Raw genomic sequence first — 19428 nt, 5'->3', positions numbered from 1 at the left:
GGGGGGGTCTAGAAGTCAATCTAGTTGGATCTGATGGCATCTGAGATGTACACAGGGCTGCAGGAGGAGAAGTGCATGGCTCCAGCACTGAAGTGCGGTGGCCAAGTATGTCACCAGACCTCAACCACTACTGAACAGCTGTGAGGAGACAAGTGCCCCCCCCCCCCCCCCCCCAAAAAAAAAAAAAACATCAAGGCTCTCGAGGAGGTCACCCCCCAGGGGTGGAGCAGGATCCACGGGACAACATGTTGTCAACTTGATGGTCAGTGTGGTTGTTAAAATTACTAAGTAGTGAAATATTACAAGGATGTGATCATCTTTGCAGCCCAGATATTGATGACAGATCTCTCTCTGTTGTTATATCATTATGTTTAATACATTTCATTGCTGTCAGCTTCTCGTGAAGCCTTTGATCATGTAGGAAAAACATTTCTGTACGTTGGGAGGGGGGGGGTGGACTCATCATGCTGTAACTGTATGTGCATATATGTGGAAATTCAATATATATATACATGTATTACATTTGCATATGGGGACTGTTTTTTGTGTTGCAGCCTTGAATACCAACACTTAATGCACATGTGCACGTGCACACAGTGGCAGCGCCTCGAACATGGATGAATGATAGTTTTGAATAACGGGTGTGTGTGTGGGGGGGGGGGGGGGGGGGCAGCAGCAGCCTGTTCACTTCCTCAAAACACCGGAGCACCGTGAAAAGTTGATGAACTTTTACTGCGCTGAGCTTTTATTGTCCCACCTTTGAAACTTCACTGGAGATAATATTTAACCGCGCAGCCGGACTGAAGTTTAGAGTTGTCCGTGCGCGCAGCGGAGCGGAGCGGATCCACGGAGCCGCGGTGAACTGCATCAGACAAACAGAGAAAGGAAAAACAATGGTTGGTTGGTGCTTTTGTAAATGTCTCACATGTCGCTGTTGTGTTGGAGCTTTTGTGCAGCGGCTTGTGACTGTTGTGTGTGTGTTCAGGTTTCCGTCGGGAAGGTGCTCCTCGGAGTTTTTGGAGTGGCGGTCGTCGTCATTTTGATCGCGGTGCCCACGGCCATATACCTGAAAGGTGAGTCTTTCGCTTTTAAACGATCCACGTGTTGACATTAAACTCATCCGCTCTGGTCCGACGCACCGTCACACACTTCCGACAGAAAGTCATGTACATTACGCACGCGTCATTATGCGCGATCCGGTTTTGAGTAATTAGTTGTTACAAGCCACCACAGTGAACCAGTCCAGCTGTGATGTAATATATCTACATATGCATATCTATATTTAGCCTATGTATGTAAAGTTACACATGGATCTATTTCATATGTTGACTTGTGTGTTTATATGGAAGACATGTTACATAAATATAAGTGTATCCATCCCAAAGCCTGTCAACACATGTTGATATTATATATGTAAATATAAAAGATCATACAAAATCACATATAAACATATGACATATATATATATAGTTTTTTTCTGACACACACTCATGTGGCTTTAAATAGCCTCAAACACACTGTGATGATTATTATTATTGCTCCCAAACAAGATGTAATCCAGCTGTCATTATCTGTTCCAGCCTTTACTGCACCTCTCTTCTTTTATAATGATGCGTGGATATGATATGATATGATATCTGTGACCTATGACCTCTGAGTCCCTGCCAGCTTCTAACTTCCTCTCCAACACGTGTTTCCAGACGAGCAGGGGGGGAACAAGAACCACAGAGCTTTCACCCTGGAGGACGTCTTCAACAGTTCCCTGAAACCAAAGTCCTACAGCCTGATGTGGATCTCAGGTGAGGAGGCGCTTCATCATCATCATCATCATCATCATCATCATCATCATCATCATCATCATCATCATCACAGATATTTAAACCTGTAAAGAGGAGTGATAGGAGGGTGGAGTGTGATGACATGTATTGCAGCCATGTGTGTGTGTGTACTAGTGTCTGAACCGTAAATGCGTCACTGAGGCTTTATTATCTATCAACTGCGACACTGGGCTTTGTTGTGGTTACTGATTGACTTGGATTAATCCCCTCATTCCAGTGTCCTGTACGTGCATGTGTTGATGCAACAATATTTAACTGCTTTACCATCGTGATAAGAGGGAGACATGGTTAAGTAAATCTAGACTCATGATGTATAATGAATCCCTGCTGCTTTAAGACACGATCAAGCCACTATGTGTTTTTATTTGATGATTAGTTAATGGATAATTAGTAAAAGCCCTTTGGTGATTAACCGCTGGCTTTAATGTTTGGAATATAATTCATTTTGGAAGATACAAATTCGGTCTCACTTTTATAATCTAATATATTACTCGTTGCTGCCAGTGTGCCTGAAGGGGAAGCTGGGTACATCATAAATCCATATTTTATCAGGCAGTTTAACAACAGCGCTGCCTCTGTGGACTTTGAGGTTGTTATATGTAAAGATATATCACCACATTTGCATAAGAATTAATATACTAGAAAATTCCAGGGAAATTTTGCCTTACTATACTATGACGTTTTTTGCCATTTTTATGCTCTACTATAATATGACTTTTTTTAAATTTTAGGCCATACAATACTATGACGTTTTTTGTCATTTTTATGCTCTACTATAATATGACTTTTTTTGGCATTTTATGCCTTACTATACTATGACGTTTTTTGCCATTTTTATGCTCTACAATACTATGACGTTTTTTGGCATTTTATGCTCTACTATAATATGACTTTTTTTGGCATTTTTATGCCTTATTATACGGTGACGTTTTTTGCCATTTTTATGCTCTACAATACTGTGACGTTTTTTGTCATTTTTATGCCTTATTATACTATGACGTTTTTTGGCATTTTTATGCCTTATTATACTATGACGTTTTTTGGCATTTTTATGCCTTATTATACTATGACGTTTTTTGAAATTTTAGGCCATACAATACTATGACGTTTTTTGCCATTTTATGCCTTATTATACTATGACGTTTTTTGAAATTTTAGGCCATACAATACTATGACGTTTTTTGCCATTTTATGCTCTACAATACTATGACGTTTTTTGGCATTTTTATGCCTTAGTATACTATGACGTTTTTTGCCATTTTATGCTCTACAATACTATGACGTTTTTTGCCATTTTTATGCCTTAGTATACTATGACGTTTTTTGCCATTTTATGCCTTAGTATACTGTGACGTTTTTTGCCATTTTATGCCTTAGTATACTATGACGTTTTTTGCCATTTTATGCCTTAGTATACTGTGACGTTTTTTGTCATTTTTATGCCTTATTATACTATGTCGTTTTTTGTCATTTTTATGCCTTAGTATACTGTGACGTTTTTTGAAATTTTAGGCCATACAATACTATGACGTTTTTTGTCATTTTTATGCTCTACTATAATATGACTTTTTTTGGCATTTTATGCCTTAGTATACTGTGACGTTTTTTGCCATTTTTATGCCTTAGTATACTATGTCGTTTTTTGCCATTTTTATGCTCTACAATACTATGACGTTTTTTGTCATTTTTATGCCTTAGTATACTATGACGTTTTTTGCCATTTTATGCCTTAGTATACTATGACGTTTTTTGTCATTTTTATGCCTTATTATACTATGTCGTTTTTTGTCATTTTTATGCCTTATTATACTATGACGTTTTTTGCCATTTTATGCCTTAGTATACTATGACGTTTTTTGCCATTTTATGCCTTAGTATACTGTGACGTTTTTTGCCATTTTATGCCTTAGTATACTATGACGTTTTTTGCCATTTTTATGCCTTAGTATACTGTGACGTTTTTTGCCATTTTTATGCTCTACAATACTATGACGTTTTTTGTCATTTTTATGCCTTAGTATACTATGATGTTTTTTGGCATTTTTATGCCTTAGTATACTGTGACGTTTTTTGCCATTTTTATGCCTTATTATACTGTGACGTTTTTTGGCATTTTTATGCCTTAGTATACTGTGACGTTTTTTGCCATTTTATGCCTTACTATACTGTGACGTTTTTTGGCATTTTTATGCCCTACAATACTATGACGTTTTTTGGCATTTTATGCCTTACTATACTGTGACGTTTTTTGCCATTTTATGCCTTACTATACTGTGACGTTTTTTGCCATTTTATGCCTTAGTATACTATGATGTTTTTTTGAAATTTTATGCCTTACTATACTGTGACGTTTTTTGGCATTTTTATGCCTTATTATACTATGACGTTTGGCATTTTTATGCTCTACAATACTATGACGTTTTTTGTCATTTTTACGCCTTAGTATACTATGATGTTTTTTGCCATTTTTATGCCTTATTATACTATGATGTTTTTTGCCATTTTTATGCCTTATTATACTATGACGTTTTTTGGCATTTTATGCCTTAGTATACTATGACGTTTTTTGAAATTTTAGGCCATACAATACTATGACGTTTTTTGCCATTTTTATGCCTTATTATACTATGACGTTTTTTGCCATTTTTATGCTCTACAATACTATGACGTTTTTTGTCATTTTTATGCCTTACTATACTGTGACGTTTTTTGCCATTTTTATGCCTTAGTATACTATGACGTTTTTTGTCATTTTTATGCTCTACTATAATATGACTTTTTTTGGCATTTTATGCCTTAGTATACTGTGACGTTTTTTGACATTTTTATGCCCTACTATAATATGACTTTTTTTGGCAAGGTTCAGTTCTCTCCTTGTGACGTGTGAATGGATGGTGGCGTTGACCACTCACAAACAGTCACAGTGGTTTGATCCAGTGTAAAGGTCTGTGTCCATGTGTAGTGTGATTATAGATCAGGTCTAGCTGTGAAAGTATCAGAGCCTCAGTCCACAGAGAAATGCACACAGCCTTAACTTTGTGATGTCACAACAAAGCAGTCACTGCTCTGCATTTCCCTTTGCTGATCATCCACTACAGATAATGAGTATCTCCGTAAGTCTGAAGGCTCCGTCTACCTCCACGACGTGCTCACAGGAAAGTCCGAGGAGTTCTTGAGCAAAGACAAGTTTGTAGGTCCGGTCCCCCCCCACCCATCCACATCTGTGTTTCTTCTGTGTAAACATTATAAACCACATGACAACAGCATGAAAACTCCATGTGAAAAGTTTGTGCTTGTCCTCCGACACAGAACGAGAAGAACGCGTACGACTACCAGCTGTCTGCAGACCACAAATATGTTGCGTTCATGAGCAACCACTCCAAGGTACGTTCGGCCTTTTATTCACGTTGATCTGATGAAAGTTTTAAAGCTGCTGAGTGATGGCTTGTTTTGTTTTTGCCCCGTTAGCTGTGGAGACATTCGTTTACAGCTTCATATTCACTGTATGACCGGTTGTTAGAGTAAGTTCCCAACAATGAATCTTAATGTCTTTATTTTCTTTCTCTACTCTCATAAAAAGTTGATGCACAGTTAAACATTATCTGCCTATTTCACTATATCCCTTTCAAAATAAGATGTTTTGGAGCTGGTTGCAGCTGAAGAAGTGAAGTGCAAATCCCTGACGTCTTTTCTTCAATTTGTTTGCAGGACATTTTTCACGCCCTCTGACATTCCTGATGAAGTCCAGTACTTCGCCTGGGCCCCCCAAGGACACAAACTGGTGAGGCTGTGGACAAGCTTGTGTGTGCACATAACTCTGAGTGACATTTTCTGCTTTGAAGCGGGTGATAGACGAGGCTTCAGGACACAAAGCCTTTCTGAACTTGTGTGTGTGTGTGTGTGTGTGTGTGTGTGTGTGTGTGTGTGTGTGTGTGTGTGTGTGTGTTTGCATTTCCAGGCCTTTGTTTGGGGGAATAATGTGTACATAAAGACGAGCCCCGGGTCTGCACGACAGCAGGTGACGTTCAACGGAGAGGACAACTGGCTTTTAAATGGGATCCCAGACTGGGTGTATGAGGGTGAGCGGCACGTGTGAAACTATGAGGGTGTCATTAATTTTTTAGGGTTAGTTCTGGTTCTGGAGGCTGATGGCGAAGACTGGGTCTCTCCAGAGGGTGACCGGGAGAAAGCTCTGCAGAGCTCAGACAGACAGACAGACAGACAGACAGACAGACAGACAGACAGACAGACAGACAGAGACAGAGAGAGAGAGAGAGAGACAGAGAGAGAGAGAGAGAGAGACAGAGAGAGAGTGTGTGTGAGTGCACACACCTGGGAGGAGAGGGTGATTGAACACAGGTGAGGCAAACGGGACAGAGGCAGGAAGTACAAACATTCAAGGGAAGCAACTACAAAATAGTGACATTTGCATCAGTGTTGTTGAAGCAAACAAAGTGTGAGCCAGGTGAGAAATCTTAGCGATGCTTTTGTGATGTCGTCGTCGTCGTCGTCGTCGTCGTCGTCGTCGTCGTCGTCGTCGTCGTTTCTCCAGAATTTCACTGTGAAAAAGCTTTTGTTGTTAGAGAGATGGAGATCTCCAGCTGCAAACTAACCACAATCATGAGCACATGCATGTTTTATTTATTTATTTATTTATTTATTTATTTATTTATTTATTTATTTATTTATTTTCTAATAAACTAAATCAGCTTCACACTCTCCCCCTCCAGAGGAGATGTTCTCAACCAATCAGGGCCTGTGGTGGTCGCCTGGAGGGAAGCATGTGGCTTACGCTGAGTTCAACGACACGGAGGTCCACAACATAGAGTACACCTGGTACGGCGAGAAGCAGTACCCCAGCACTGTTTCCATCGCATATCCAAAGGTGAGACATCAAAACACACACACACACACACACACACACACACACACACACACACACACACACACACACACACACACACACACACACACACACACACACACACACACACACACACACACAGCTTGTTTCACTCTAACGAGCTTGTTCTGGGATCATTGTGTTGTTTATACCGATGGCCCACGTGCTCTGGGTTCAGACTTGTTATTATTATTATTATTATTATTATTATTATTATTATTATTATTATTATTATCTTCTGGTGTGTTTGACGTTGTTGTCTGGTGCAGCCAGGTACTCCCAACCCGGTTGTGAAACTGTTTGTTGTGAACACTGACAACGTGACAGAAATCACCGAGGTCCTTGTTCCAGCCTCATTCAGCACAAGGTAACGTAACAGCTTTTATTATGTGGATTTATTAAACAAGAAAGTAAGTGAGAGATAAACAGTGTCATGTGGTGGAAATGACTGTGATTAAGCTGCATAAACAAGGGAGTTTTATTCTGCTGCAGTTGTGACGGGACAGTCTGCAGCTGCGTTCTCATACATAGCGCTGTCCTTGCTGATATGTTCCCAGACGGCTTAATGAATACACTGTGGTCATGTGATGTGTGAGAACAGCAGCTAAAGGATAAGGGGACTGATCTGTCTTTTCTTTCTTGCCCTCAGTGAGCACTACTTGGCCACCGTCACTTGGGTGACAGACACCCGTATTGCTGTCCAGTGGCTGAAGAGAGTTCAAAACCACCTCATCCTTCAGATCTACAGCTTGAGTGGATCCAGGTGGGATCCTGTCGAGGTAAAAACATGTCATCAACCAACAAACAATATATCACAGGAGACATTAGGGTCTCAGTCACATGGTGCAAGTTCATTTAGTGTGTATGTGTGTGTGCGCCTGCCTATGTAGACATGTTACCATCCTGTCAACACCTCCTTAAAATAAAAGTCAAATACTGCACCAGTAACTTACTAAATGAGGGCTTTTTTTGATGTTTAATACACTGAAGAGCGTCTGTGTGTTGGTCCTGGAAACTAGTAAGATGAGATAAAATTTGAACTGGCAACCTCCGAGTCTGTAAAGTCTAACTCTTTAAGCCACTGGGTCAAAGAAGCATCTTTGTCAAGACTTGTAAGTCTTATTAAAAAAAGAGATTTCAACATACAACCTGTACAACTGGTGTTTTGGGCAGCAGCCAAACACCCCTCTGTTCTGTGCCCCACTTAGTACGACCCAGGTTGTATAAATCAAGTCAAATTGGATTCACCCACTTCCTGTTTGACAGTCTGACCTTTCACCTGGGCCTGGAGGTAGCGTGGACGGGAGAACACGCTACAAACATTTGGGTAACTTGATTTAAATGATATATCACTAAAGAAATGCCTCATTCACCTGGAGGTCGTGTCAAAGTAACAGTCAATGAGTCGTTAGTCTGAAGTGGGGAAAACAAGCAGATGATTGACAGGTAGCTCATTTAGTGCCACATGCTGAAGCTTGTGTGTTGACTTTGAAACATCTTAACTGGTGATGTCATTGGTAGGAAATGTAGGAAAAGGCAAAACACATGAAGTTTGTCACAGTCTGAACCTCAGCTCAAGATCCAAGTTTGGGCTTTTTTCAGGAGCTTTGAAACGTGTCAGTCTTGCTCACATGCAGGACACTGAAGTGAAGAGCAGATGTTACTGGGCAAACCTAGAGCTTTTAAACCTTCACACTGTCTCAAACTTGGTAATGAGCTGATCTGAACCACAGTGTTTGAAATTGCCGCCTTGTGGTCGTGAATAATTCCACCACTGGCATTGGGAGTTGCTTTCAGCACTTTGAGCTGTTGGACTTAAATTGATGGTTTGGCCTTAATATATGCAGGTGTCTTTTTAAGACTTGCCTCAGTGTGTAGTAAGATCAATATGAATATACTTTGAACCAAACTATACTATGGCTTTTAATGACTTACTTACTTACTTACTTACTTACTTACTTACTTACTTACTTACTTACTTACTTACTTACTTACTTACTTACTAACTAACTAACTAACTAACTAACTAACTAACTAACTAACTAACTAACTAAATAAATAAATGTCTGTTTCACAGACTGACTCAGTGGCTGGGCGTTCAAAAGATTTCTTTAAGAAATGGAAAGCGACAAGTAACTGAAATACAATAAGCTAAAGAAAGGCAGTGAAGGAGCTTTTGCTGTTTAGAGAAAAAGGGTGAGTGCAGTGTTCAAAATACTCAAAAGACCAAAGAATTGAGTTCAAATTGTTTAGTGAATCTTTTCAGCAAGCAATGAACAATTACAGAATCCTGGCTCAGATGTGCCTTTTCCTAACCAATAACAAGTGTTGGTCAGTCCACAGTCTGATCCAGTGTATTTATACAAGTACAAACAAAGAAATGTGCACAGGCGTTTTGTCGTCTTCCGATTGGCTCTGCTGGCTTCCTCCTTCCTGTCTGACTCTGACCTTAAATGTCACCTGAAGCTCAGCATGCAAAAAGGACAGAAAAAGAAAGAAAACAGTTAATATATAAATTACCATGCCCATAGGGTGATCTGTATCAGTGGTTGTAAATAGTTTAAACGACCCCCTCGCCCTTAGCACCTAAATATCCACTAGCATAAATCATTAAACAGTTTTAACTTTAATAGTCTGAAATACTACAACAGCAGCAACAACCGCCATCAGGTCTGTGAGGTGCACGGGAGCCATGAGGAAGACGTCATGTAGCACACGTGGCTCAGGTGTGGCGCGTCAGGCTCTGCATCCAGCACCTGAAAGGGTTGTCACATGTCATTTTAATAAACTATGTAGTTTGTTTCACTTTTCTGGCCTGAAAATACTATGACATCTCTATACAGTTTAATATTTTATAGCCACTTCAACAATCTTTCCCCAACAAGTTCACCCATGTTCATCCTACACGGCTGAGAGCAACGAGAGAGAAGCAACTTACCGTCGGTGCCTCCAACCCGGTCACACTTAGAGTTCCTCCGGTTCTGTTTAGCCGAGTCTTCTCGGTGAACTGCCTTTGTGTGAAGAAGGGAAAGACATCTTACACAGCTGTGAGCAACGAAGCACGCGGCAGAGAGAGAGAGTGAGACAATGAGGGAAAAGTGCAGAAAAGCAACTTACCGGTGATGCGCGGGTCGACGTTACCCTCCTGGCCTCTGTCGGTTTCCTCTGCTCGGTTGAGTCGCGCAGGTAGAGTCGCAGGTCTTTACCCACGTCGGTCTTCACACACGGAGGTCTTCACACACGGGTTGCACGCGGGCTGACGCTGGCTGACGCTTCAGCGGTGCGATACTGCTCAAGTACCGCACTGCTGATCGCTCACACCTGTCAACGGCCAATCGCGTCGCAGCGGCCGAGCCTCCGCACGGCTGCACCTCGTTGACTCTTGATTGGATCCGCCTCCTCCTCTTCTCTCTCCCAGCTGACAACACACAAAAGTACAAAACACAATTAATTAATCGCTCACTCCCTCTAAAATGACTCTGTTCTGAGTAAAGACATCAAACAATCATTGGAGCTCATCTTGGACACTGCAACAAAAGCCTTTGCTCTCCACAAACACATCCACCTTTCCACCAGGAAAACAAACTATCATCACAATCAAGGCAGGCGTCATAATCTGCCCACACACCCATAGCCATAAACAACAAACTCTTAACTCCTACAAAAACACACACAACAACTTCATCTGCCGGTCCCAGACACACCGACAGAAACAGAGACAATCTGTAATTAACTAACTGCTGACTGACAAATACACAGAGCAGTAATGGACTCCTGTTACTGAAAACACAATTCAAAACTCTGCATGAAACTGTTCACACATAAAAGTACCACACAACACAGTCTCTCAATAAACATGTTACATTTTCTTTCCCCAACTTCCTGCAATGAACCCTTGTCGAGGGCCCGGCGACCTCCTGCAGACCTATCAGGAGCTCGCTCTCACATCCTCAGCAACACTTCTCTCCACACACTCATCCCAGAGTTCACCTCACACCGGTCATAAACCATTAAAGAAGTTCATTGTAAGAACATGCAGAGTAACAGACCGGAGAGTGACACTTAATCTTCCCACCATCGAACGAGCAAATTGACAGGAAACAGACACAAAGGACGTTCTCCCTCAAACGGTCCATGTTTCCAGCAAGTCAGACAGACACAGAACCGGACCGAGGAATAAAGGGTCGGCTCCGGAGGGTCGACCGAGGGACGCCAAGAAACTGGAGAACATAGGCAAAATCTCCAGTTTGTGACAGCAAAAGGACTGATTATCACTAACGTGTGGATCCTGGCCTCTCTGTACCATGCATGAACAAACACACACACATCCTTCCTCTGTCCTTCTCTAGATAAGAGTCACAAACTACAACCGAGTCTCTTCTCCAAGTTCAAACACAGGAGAAGACAGGTGACCCCCCCCCCCACAGGACTAAGAGGTCATGATCATTTCACACGTTGCTAGAAGCGAGAGAAGCCTAGAGCGAGGACAAAACCATGCAGAAAACTACAAGCTGAGAACTCTGCTCAAAGCTCAGAGTCCCAGATGACACCACCACCCCCCCAAACTCTCTTGAAGCAAAGCCTAAAAGTAAATCATTTCCCAGGAAAACCAACACCTGTGCTACAAAAGATTTAAACAGCACATGCAGTAAAAAAGCCAAAACACTCTGCTTTCCTCAGGACACGGTCACAACAGAGAATCCTGTTTATCACGGCTGCACATCCAAATGTGAAGAACCTCACACTGACTTTTCCTCAACACATTGGAAGTACAATTGCTCATCGTGTTTTACTCCCCACAAGAGACTACGGGAATCGAAACAACAAGATATAACTAAATGTGTCAGAAACCTTGACAGAGGACACTCTCCCAGCTGACAACACACAAATCACTCTGAAAACAAGCTACTCAAACATCAGCTCACACACACGTCAAAACACTTTCCAGCAACAACTATTCCTTTGCACTAAACAGAAAAGTTTAGTTAGTCCCTCCCTGTAAAATGACTCTGTTCTGAGTAAAGACACAAACACATTGCTACGCCACCAGGAAAACAAACTACAAGAGACTCGTCACAATCAAGGCAGAAAAATGAATTCATCAGTATCACATTACAATGTACATCCGCCCACAGCAGCAACACAACAGCCATAAACAACAAACTCTTGACTAAAAAACACACAACACCTTCATCCGCTGGTCCCAGACACACCGACACAAAAAGAGACAATCTGCTAAACTAAAGCCACAGACTCATCTAAACAACACACAAGCAAACAACTCAAAACTCTGTTCACACCTAAAAGTACCACACAACACAGCTCTCTCAATAAACATGTGACATTTTCTTTCCCCCACAATCCACCTCCAGCAGTGAACCGTTGTCGAGGGCCCGGCGACCTCCTTCGGTCCCACCTGCAGACCTATCGGGAGCTCGCTCTCTCATCCTCAGCAACACTTCTCTCTCTCTCTCTCTCTCTCTCCCCACGTCCCATCTGTCACTTCCTACCAACTGCAGTCTCATGCGTGATCACACACATTGACATACATGAAATGCACAACAAACATTTCCACACCCCCCCCCCCCCAACACCCACTCATCCCACAGTTCACCTCACACCGGTCACAAAGCGTTAAAGAAGTTCATTGTGAGGACGTGCAGAGTTACAGACCTCTATTGACACTTTGTTCATCTTCCCACCATCAAACAATCAGACTGACAGGAAACAGAGACAAAGGACCTTCTCCCACAAACAAGCTTCTTTATTTACATCAAATCAACAAGTCCTGGCTTCCGATACGAGATCAATAACACTAATCGACAAAGTAACTCCTCGTTGTCCTCCCTGAGGACTGAGGCTTTTTATAACGCACACACACACACACGCCGCAGTCTCACCGTCAGTTTTCATCAAGTCGTTACCAAATCACAATAAAGGCACATAAACATTTTGCTCTGTCTGTCTGTCTGTCTGTCTGTCTGTCTGTCTGTCTGTCAGCGTGTTGCACAGGCCCGTTCATCTGCTTCACCTCTGACCTTCACTTCCTCTTTATCTTTTAATCAAAGTCCATGTTTGTGCCAAATATCGCGTTCACAAGAACAGGGGAAACAATCCGCAAACAATTCATACAACCGAGGCCGTCGCCCAGATTTTAGATACTGTGGGCTGCAAAGACTAGAACAACCGGTCGCTCTTGGTGCAGTTACTTCCGGTACTCTTTCCGACCCCGACTAAAACTTAATTCAATCCTTCAATCCAATCCAAGGACCAACTCTCTCATCTCTCACATATATATATGTATAAAGTTATATTAGTACTAAAGTTCTGACACGAGCCGGTCGAACATCGGCATTTATTTTTACTCAAACTGCAGGTTCATACCTTTAACAGGTTGTGACCCTCAGACTGACACAACTGTCAAAACGTGGTCACCTACAACTGAAAGGTCTCCGCCCGCCGTCCTCATGTTCAAGCTGTAATCTGTCGGTTGTTTATCAGCCTTGACGACACATCACACAACGTTTCTGTTATTTTCAAATTGATTTCTGGAAACAACTGGACTGATGGCTGATGCCGAAATGGCCAATCTGATCTACACGATACACAGATGAGTTGGAACGCAGTATTGTGCTCGCTCTCTCTCTCTTCCTCTGTCAGTGCATTTCCACAGAAGTAAGTGTCCTTCTCTTAAACTGGCTGTAAAGACAACACTGACACCATGTTGTCGCTCTAGGCTTTTCTCTTCTCCCTTCAGACACCGCTCTGACAAATACAGCAAAGGATCATGGATTTACAGTTAATGAACCGACAGTGTCTTCACACATCGCCCTTCTCTCTCTCTCTCTCTAATCCTGGACTCCAGCGCTCTTTCCTCACCACCAATGATAAGAACTCTCCCTCACATCAAGGACCATTGTAACGCAGACAAACTGATGTTCACACAGAAAGCCAGTTGTACACATATCATTATGTCGGATGGTGATATCTGCGCTGTTCTTCTATCACCTATTGAGCTCGTTAACATTGGTTAGGTGCAGAAATCACCTCCAACATCTCTCTCTCTCTGTGATCTACAGAATTACTCGCCAAGACCCAGATGCTGTTACTGGAGTATTTCTAAATACCATATCATCTTGAAGGAGACTGAGCTCCCCTGAGTCCCACATTGACAGCTTCATTGTGTTTCACACTCTGCCACCTACCTGGTCCAGTAGTGTGACGCCACCCGCTCCCGGCGCTGAAAGTCACTGCCGTCTGCGGCTGCTGATCTCAGACCTCCTCGAGACGCCGTGGTGAACATCTGAAAGCAGAACACGTCAGGTTTTAATTAAGACAAGAGCGGCAGTGATCACACGATGCACAGATGAAATAAGAAGGCTAAGTTAAGTTAGGGTGCAACCTCGAGTCAGAGTCTCCCCTCCGACTCCCGGGCAGAAGCGTGAACTACAGTTGAATCGAGGGCCGTCGCTTCTCTGGGTCGTTTTCACGGCATGAGTGGGGCGGGACTCCAGCCAGGTGTTAGCTGTAAAATTACAGAAATGCATGTTTGCAGCCTGTCTGAGGGACAGATATCAACATGAAACATCACATGGTTTCTGGCAGGAAGTGGATCTCCATGGAGAGGAATCCTCCCCTGGAGTCTAGATACTGGTGGTGATGATGATGATGAGCTCCAGTACGGGAATGTCTTCATGAGGGAAACCTCTCTTTAGACGGTTTGATTGGAGATGGTCTGGCGTCCATGGTTGAGGTGGAGAAGGGGTGGAGGTGGCTCTCAGATCCTTCATGGTGCTATAATGACAGCAGAGAGAGAGAGAGAGAGAGAGAGAACAACTGGGTGAAGACATGAATGATGAGAACGTCTTCCTGACTGAACTTTCACTAAGCTTCATTTTGATGCCGAGGACGTTTTTATGCTTCACTATACTCTGACATTTTGACTTTTCTCGCCTCACTATGCTGTGAATTATTACACCGTTTGTGTGCGTTACTTTGAATATGTTGCAGAAACTTTAAAAACTTCGTTGCCTAAGCTTCATGCAACATCTCAGTGTCACGGTTCCTGTGTGGTCTCCTTGCCACTCGGACATTTCTCACGTTAGCTAAAGCGCTGCTCTTTGTGTGTGTGTGACGCTGGTGTTTTGCTAACACTGATCGCCTGTCTTCTTCCAGAATCTGGAGCTGACCAGTTCCACAGGCTGGATTGGACGGGTACGTATTTTGACTGAATTCCACATAGAGTATCCTGCTGCCAGAAATACTGTCTACAGCACCAAATGATGCTGAAAATATTCTCCAATAGATGCTCAGTTTCCACCTGTTCCAGCAGCATGTCTGTCTGAGCCTTTTCCTTTAAAATCAAGTTACCTGCACTCACTTAGAATATTCTTCTTCTTGCCAGTTCTCTCCACCAGAACCAGTTTTCGCTGCAGACAAGAACAGTTATTACCTGTTGATGAGTGACCCCAAAGGCTACAAGCACATCCACCATGTAGAAGGGGTAGGTGGCGTGGTCACTTTGGTATTACATCGGCTAGTTCAGCAGAACATATCCTACCTGCTTTACTCTAACACCTTGTGTTCTGCCTCTTTCACGCAGGGAAAAGCCACACAACTCACCACTGGAGACTGGGAAGTCATTAACATCGTGAAAGTCACTGCAGATAGTGTGTAAGTTGGAATCATCTGGAACAACAGCTGTATACACCTGCAGAAATAATGACATGCATGATGCATTAGTGTGTGTATTCTCTCTAATATCTATCTGCCTTTTCCAGTACTTTATTGCAGATTTATGATATTTACACTGGATAAAATAGCATCATAAATGAAAATATGTTAGATTATAGATTTATTTGACATATAGTATTTTAGACTTTCATAATTTTACACTTACTTTTTCCTTAATTTCAGTCACACATATTTGACCTTTCTGTACATTTTGTTATTTCCAATGATTATGATGAAGAATCAGAGAAAATGTCACGTTCTTCCACAGATACTATTCAAGTAACGAGGACGGCAACAGGCCAGGAGGAAGGAATGTTTACAGGTAAGAGCTGTCCTGTACTTTTGCTTATTTGTTGGCATTATCTCTGACTGAAAACGATTTCCTGAGACTACTCACTGTGTATCAGGTGGACCAAACAAGGAACCACTTGTCTGACTTGTTCATTACATGGAGAAAGATGTCACTATAACTCAGCTTACTTCAGCCACGACGCCTCCTTCTACCGCATGAGCTGCAGCGGTGAGTTCACGTTATCCTCCGGTTCTCGCACCTCACCGCTCTGTGGATAAAATAATACTAACGTCATTTGTTTGCAAAGGTCCGGGCATTCCTTACCATTCTCTCATGGATAACAGGAATAATACAGGCAAGTTACAAATGTGGAATTAAATCTGAAATAAAATCAAAGGGGCAGAAAACATTTATCCTAATGACACTTCTGTGTTTTTGTATTTGTAGAGAAGGAAGCTTTGGAGGACAATAAGGCTTTTAGCGACCTGATATCCGACATCAAAATGCCCACCATGCGTCGTGGCATCATCAAAATTGGTGGTTACAGTAAGTGAATTCAATACAATTAACAATTAATCTCCTCCTAGGAAAAGTTCACACTCTCATCCTGCACTTCCAGTACCATAATATCTATGTGCTGTTGAATACATGGTGTAAACTTCATGGATCTTTGTATTTCTGACAGATCTCTGGTACCAGATGTTTCTGCCTCCAGGCTTTGATGAGTCTAAGAAGTACCCTCTGCTGATTGATGTGTAAGAATTGATCACAAAAATAAAGTAATAAAATAGAATTATAAAAGTGAAGGGGTTATGAACTGATACTGAGTTTGCCCAACCTTTCAGGTACGCGGGTCCCTGCAGCCAGAAAGCTGACTACGTCTACAGGGTGAGCTGGGCCACCTACCTGGCCAGCACTGAGAAAATCATCGTAGCCAGCTTTGATGGCAGAGGAAGCGGTTTCCAGGGCGACAAGTTAATGCATGAGATCTACAAACGTCTGGGAACCTTTGAGGTGGAAGATCAGATAACAGCAGCCAAGTAAGGGAAAAAACAGCTTCAGCCTTTTCCCCCGGGAAAGAAGCTCGTTAAAACTGGATCTTACGTCGCTGAGTGATGACGACCGTCACTAGTCCTTCACTGATCAACTTTAGATCCTCGTTATCTCCTGCCCTCGTCTGAATAATTGTCTGTTTTGTTTTGATTTTTAGACAATTCATCAAAATGGGCTTCATTGACAAAGACAGAGTTGCTATTTGGGGCTGGGTGAGTAGTTTCATAGTTCAGAGGGCAATAAATGGCTCTAAAAGGAAGTTAATGTTTCACCTTGCTGTCATTGTGCTTGAACTTTACTTAAGACAAAGAGATGAGCTTCAGTAATGAGCCGTTTATCTTCCACAGTCTTATGGTGGATACGTAACATCAATGGTCTTGGGATCTGGAAGTGGAGTTTTCAAATGTGGGATGGCGGTGGCTCCAGTTTCCAAATGGATATATTATGGTAAATAAATATATAAGTTCTTCATGTCGACAACATTTGCAGACCTAGTCCGCTCGCTTCAACTTCCCCGTCTGTTTGTTCCAGACTCCATCTACACCGAGCGTTACATGATGGAGCCTTCAGAGAATCCCGACTTCTACGCCGTAAGTTTGACGCTCAGTGATAACGCTGCTCTCTCTCGTATCTGACGGTCACTGCTGCTTATTATACCGGACTTTGCCTGTGGTCACTAATAAACACACATCTGACTGTGTGCAGAACTCAACAGTAACTGCCAGGGCCAAGAATTTCCACTCAGTGCAGTATCTTCTGGTCCATGGAACAGCTGATGGTGAGTTTATCTGATGTTTTTTCTACATATATATTTAATACACTTATACCATGAAGTGACTTACCCACAATGTTGTTGTGTCCTTTCTTTTCTTCTTTCTTAGACAATGTGCATTTCCAGCAGGCGGCTGAGATCTCAGAAGCTCTGGTGGACGAGCAGGTGGACTTTGAGGCTATGGTGAGTCATCTGAAAAAAAACAAGAACAAGATATGTTTTCGTTGTGTGACTTGAAAATAAAAAAGGAATCCAGTCCATTTTTAATGATTTGGACGCCATTCTTCCCTCAGTGGTACACGGACAAGGATCATGGGCTCGGGGACTCGGCCTATCAGCACGTCTACACCCACATGACTCACTTCCTGCAGAGGTGCTTTGCCTGAAATCCACCAACATCCTATTTAAATGTCTCATGTGAATAAAAACATTTTTGGGGGATAAAGACTTTAATTGTAAATTCAGGTTTGATCATTAATGTTCCAGATGTCGAGGAAACAGTCTTATGCAGTTTTTAAAAGTTCTTATTTTGAGCATAAACTATGTACGTACAAAGCGGTCCAAGTCATAACGTCATTCTGTGTCTGGGACATTTTGTCTTGCATATATTCTGTCAGAAAAAAACTACGGAAGCCCTGACAGGCAAACAACACAAAACAAACTCAGAATTTGGGGGTTGTTGTTTTCACAGATTTAAAAAAAACAAAACTAAAAAACTGAACAATTGCTTCTCAGGGCTTCTGTAAAAAGCTTGTCTGGATATTAAAACTGACCTGAAGAATAAAATATTGCACAAGTTGAAAAGTGAAATTGTGCTCCATTAAAAGAGTTTTGTATTGTATTAAAGGGTGTAAGCACAGTTTTACTAAAATCATGGCACTGTTGACTCTTTGTAATGATTGTTTTTCTAAAGTAATAAAGAATTAAGTAATAAAAACTCTTGTTTGAAATATCACATGCTTTGCCTGACTTTATACAGCTGCGTGTCATCAGCGTAGAAAGGATATGAGACGTGGTATTTCCCTACAAACAGGCTGCAGTGGCTGTAATAAAGATATAATAAGGATATAATATAATAAAGATAGGGCCTAAATTGACTCTTGAGTCTTTGTGAGGTCACCTTGACCTTTGACCACCAAAGACAAAATCATTCATGTTCCCTCATCTTTGGCGAACCCTTGACTTTTCATCAGGTCAAGATTTTACTTTCCCTAATACTTTGGTTCATGATATTCCCATCTGCTGTATTTTGTGTTCAGTGGCAGTTAGCAAGTGTTAGCATGTTACCATGATGTTGGTGAACATGCTAACATCAGAGCGTAGCATACAGAGTACAGCATCACACAGCTGCTAGCATTGATTTAATAAGGTCACACTTTAGCCTTTAGCCTGTTTGTTGTGGATGAAAAACCTGGGACCAACTCTATCAAACACGTCTTTGAGAAGGTGAGTTTAGGTTCATGTGTGAAAATACATCACACAAATAAAGGAAAATGGATTTCAAAACAATGAAGTGCAGTGGGAGGGGCTAACTCAGAGAGATCATTGGACGGGGATGAGATTTTATTTAATAAATTTAGTTGATAAAGAAATGTTTTGTCAATAAGGAGAGGGTCCAGCATTGACATTATACTAATGATCTCAGTCTCTTTCAGCACTGTATGCGACAGTCATATAGCAGCATCAGTACATGCACATTTATTTTTATAGAGCGTCAATCTGTATCGGACGATGGCCCTTGTAAAACGGAGATAACTGCCACTGATGCACAAAACGGTCAATATTTCCCATCTTTTAAATTTGATCGGAAAGAATCCACAAATACTGACTCATGTCC

At 41.9% G+C, this 19428-nt stretch overlaps 1 protein-coding gene and 1 long non-coding RNA gene across 5 annotated transcripts in view; one reads left to right on the top strand and one right to left on the bottom strand.

Annotated features, from left to right (window-relative positions):
• LOC111672415 (dipeptidyl peptidase 4-like) overlaps nucleotides 1-18528 on the top strand; it is a 21523-nt gene extending 2995 nt beyond the window's left edge. For 2 of the 3 annotated variants that reach the window (XM_087180300.1, XM_087180301.1), the window contains exons 2-26: nucleotides 986-1073; nucleotides 1701-1799; nucleotides 4937-5028; nucleotides 5148-5222; nucleotides 5307-5359; nucleotides 5547-5619; nucleotides 5797-5917; nucleotides 6569-6723; nucleotides 7011-7108; nucleotides 7391-7520; nucleotides 14917-14955; nucleotides 15146-15244; nucleotides 15344-15414; nucleotides 15743-15796; nucleotides 15882-15994; nucleotides 16074-16121; nucleotides 16214-16312; nucleotides 16452-16521; nucleotides 16612-16806; nucleotides 16977-17031; nucleotides 17167-17266; nucleotides 17351-17409; nucleotides 17525-17597; nucleotides 17701-17774; nucleotides 17885-18528. In XM_087180300.1, the coding sequence (XP_087036426.1) occupies nucleotides 986-1073; nucleotides 1701-1799; nucleotides 4937-5028; nucleotides 5148-5222; nucleotides 5307-5359; nucleotides 5547-5619; nucleotides 5797-5917; nucleotides 6569-6723; nucleotides 7011-7108; nucleotides 7391-7520; nucleotides 14917-14955; nucleotides 15146-15244; nucleotides 15344-15414; nucleotides 15743-15796; nucleotides 15882-15994; nucleotides 16074-16121; nucleotides 16214-16312; nucleotides 16452-16521; nucleotides 16612-16806; nucleotides 16977-17031; nucleotides 17167-17266; nucleotides 17351-17409; nucleotides 17525-17597; nucleotides 17701-17774; nucleotides 17885-17977 (2226 nt within the window). In that variant the 3' untranslated portion in view covers nucleotides 17978-18528. Of the gene's footprint in view, nucleotides 1-689; nucleotides 897-985; nucleotides 1074-1700; nucleotides 1800-4936; nucleotides 5029-5147; nucleotides 5223-5306; nucleotides 5360-5546; nucleotides 5620-5796; nucleotides 5918-6568; nucleotides 6724-7010; nucleotides 7109-7390; nucleotides 7521-14916; nucleotides 14956-15145; nucleotides 15245-15343; nucleotides 15415-15742; nucleotides 15797-15881; nucleotides 15995-16073; nucleotides 16122-16213; nucleotides 16313-16451; nucleotides 16522-16611; nucleotides 16807-16976; nucleotides 17032-17166; nucleotides 17267-17350; nucleotides 17410-17524; nucleotides 17598-17700; nucleotides 17775-17884 lie in introns of those variants that run through there. The other variant, XM_023429821.2, reaches the window with a different exon arrangement.
• Nucleotides 8976-14230, bottom strand: LOC111672418 (uncharacterized). 2 transcript variants are annotated; one of them, XR_002762008.2, is made up of 5 exons: nucleotides 14144-14230; nucleotides 13947-14044; nucleotides 9859-10159; nucleotides 9680-9752; nucleotides 8976-9497 (listed from the first exon to the last, which is right to left on the bottom strand). It is a non-coding gene; the product is annotated as an uncharacterized LOC111672418 (long non-coding RNA). The 2 variants fall into 2 exon arrangements; XR_015438710.1 differs by having other exon boundaries at nucleotides 9680-10159.
• Nucleotides 18529-19428: the final 900 nt, after the last annotated feature.

This window comes from Seriola lalandi, unplaced genomic scaffold, assembly GCF_002814215.2.
Source record: "Seriola lalandi dorsalis isolate HSWRI2012SDOR001 ecotype SW California unplaced genomic scaffold, Sedor1 jcf7180002054899, whole genome shotgun sequence".
NCBI lineage: Eukaryota > Metazoa > Chordata > Actinopteri > Carangiformes > Carangidae > Seriola > Seriola lalandi.
Note: the sequence above shows the minus strand (reverse complement) of the source record. Positions and strands in the feature narration are given on the sequence as shown.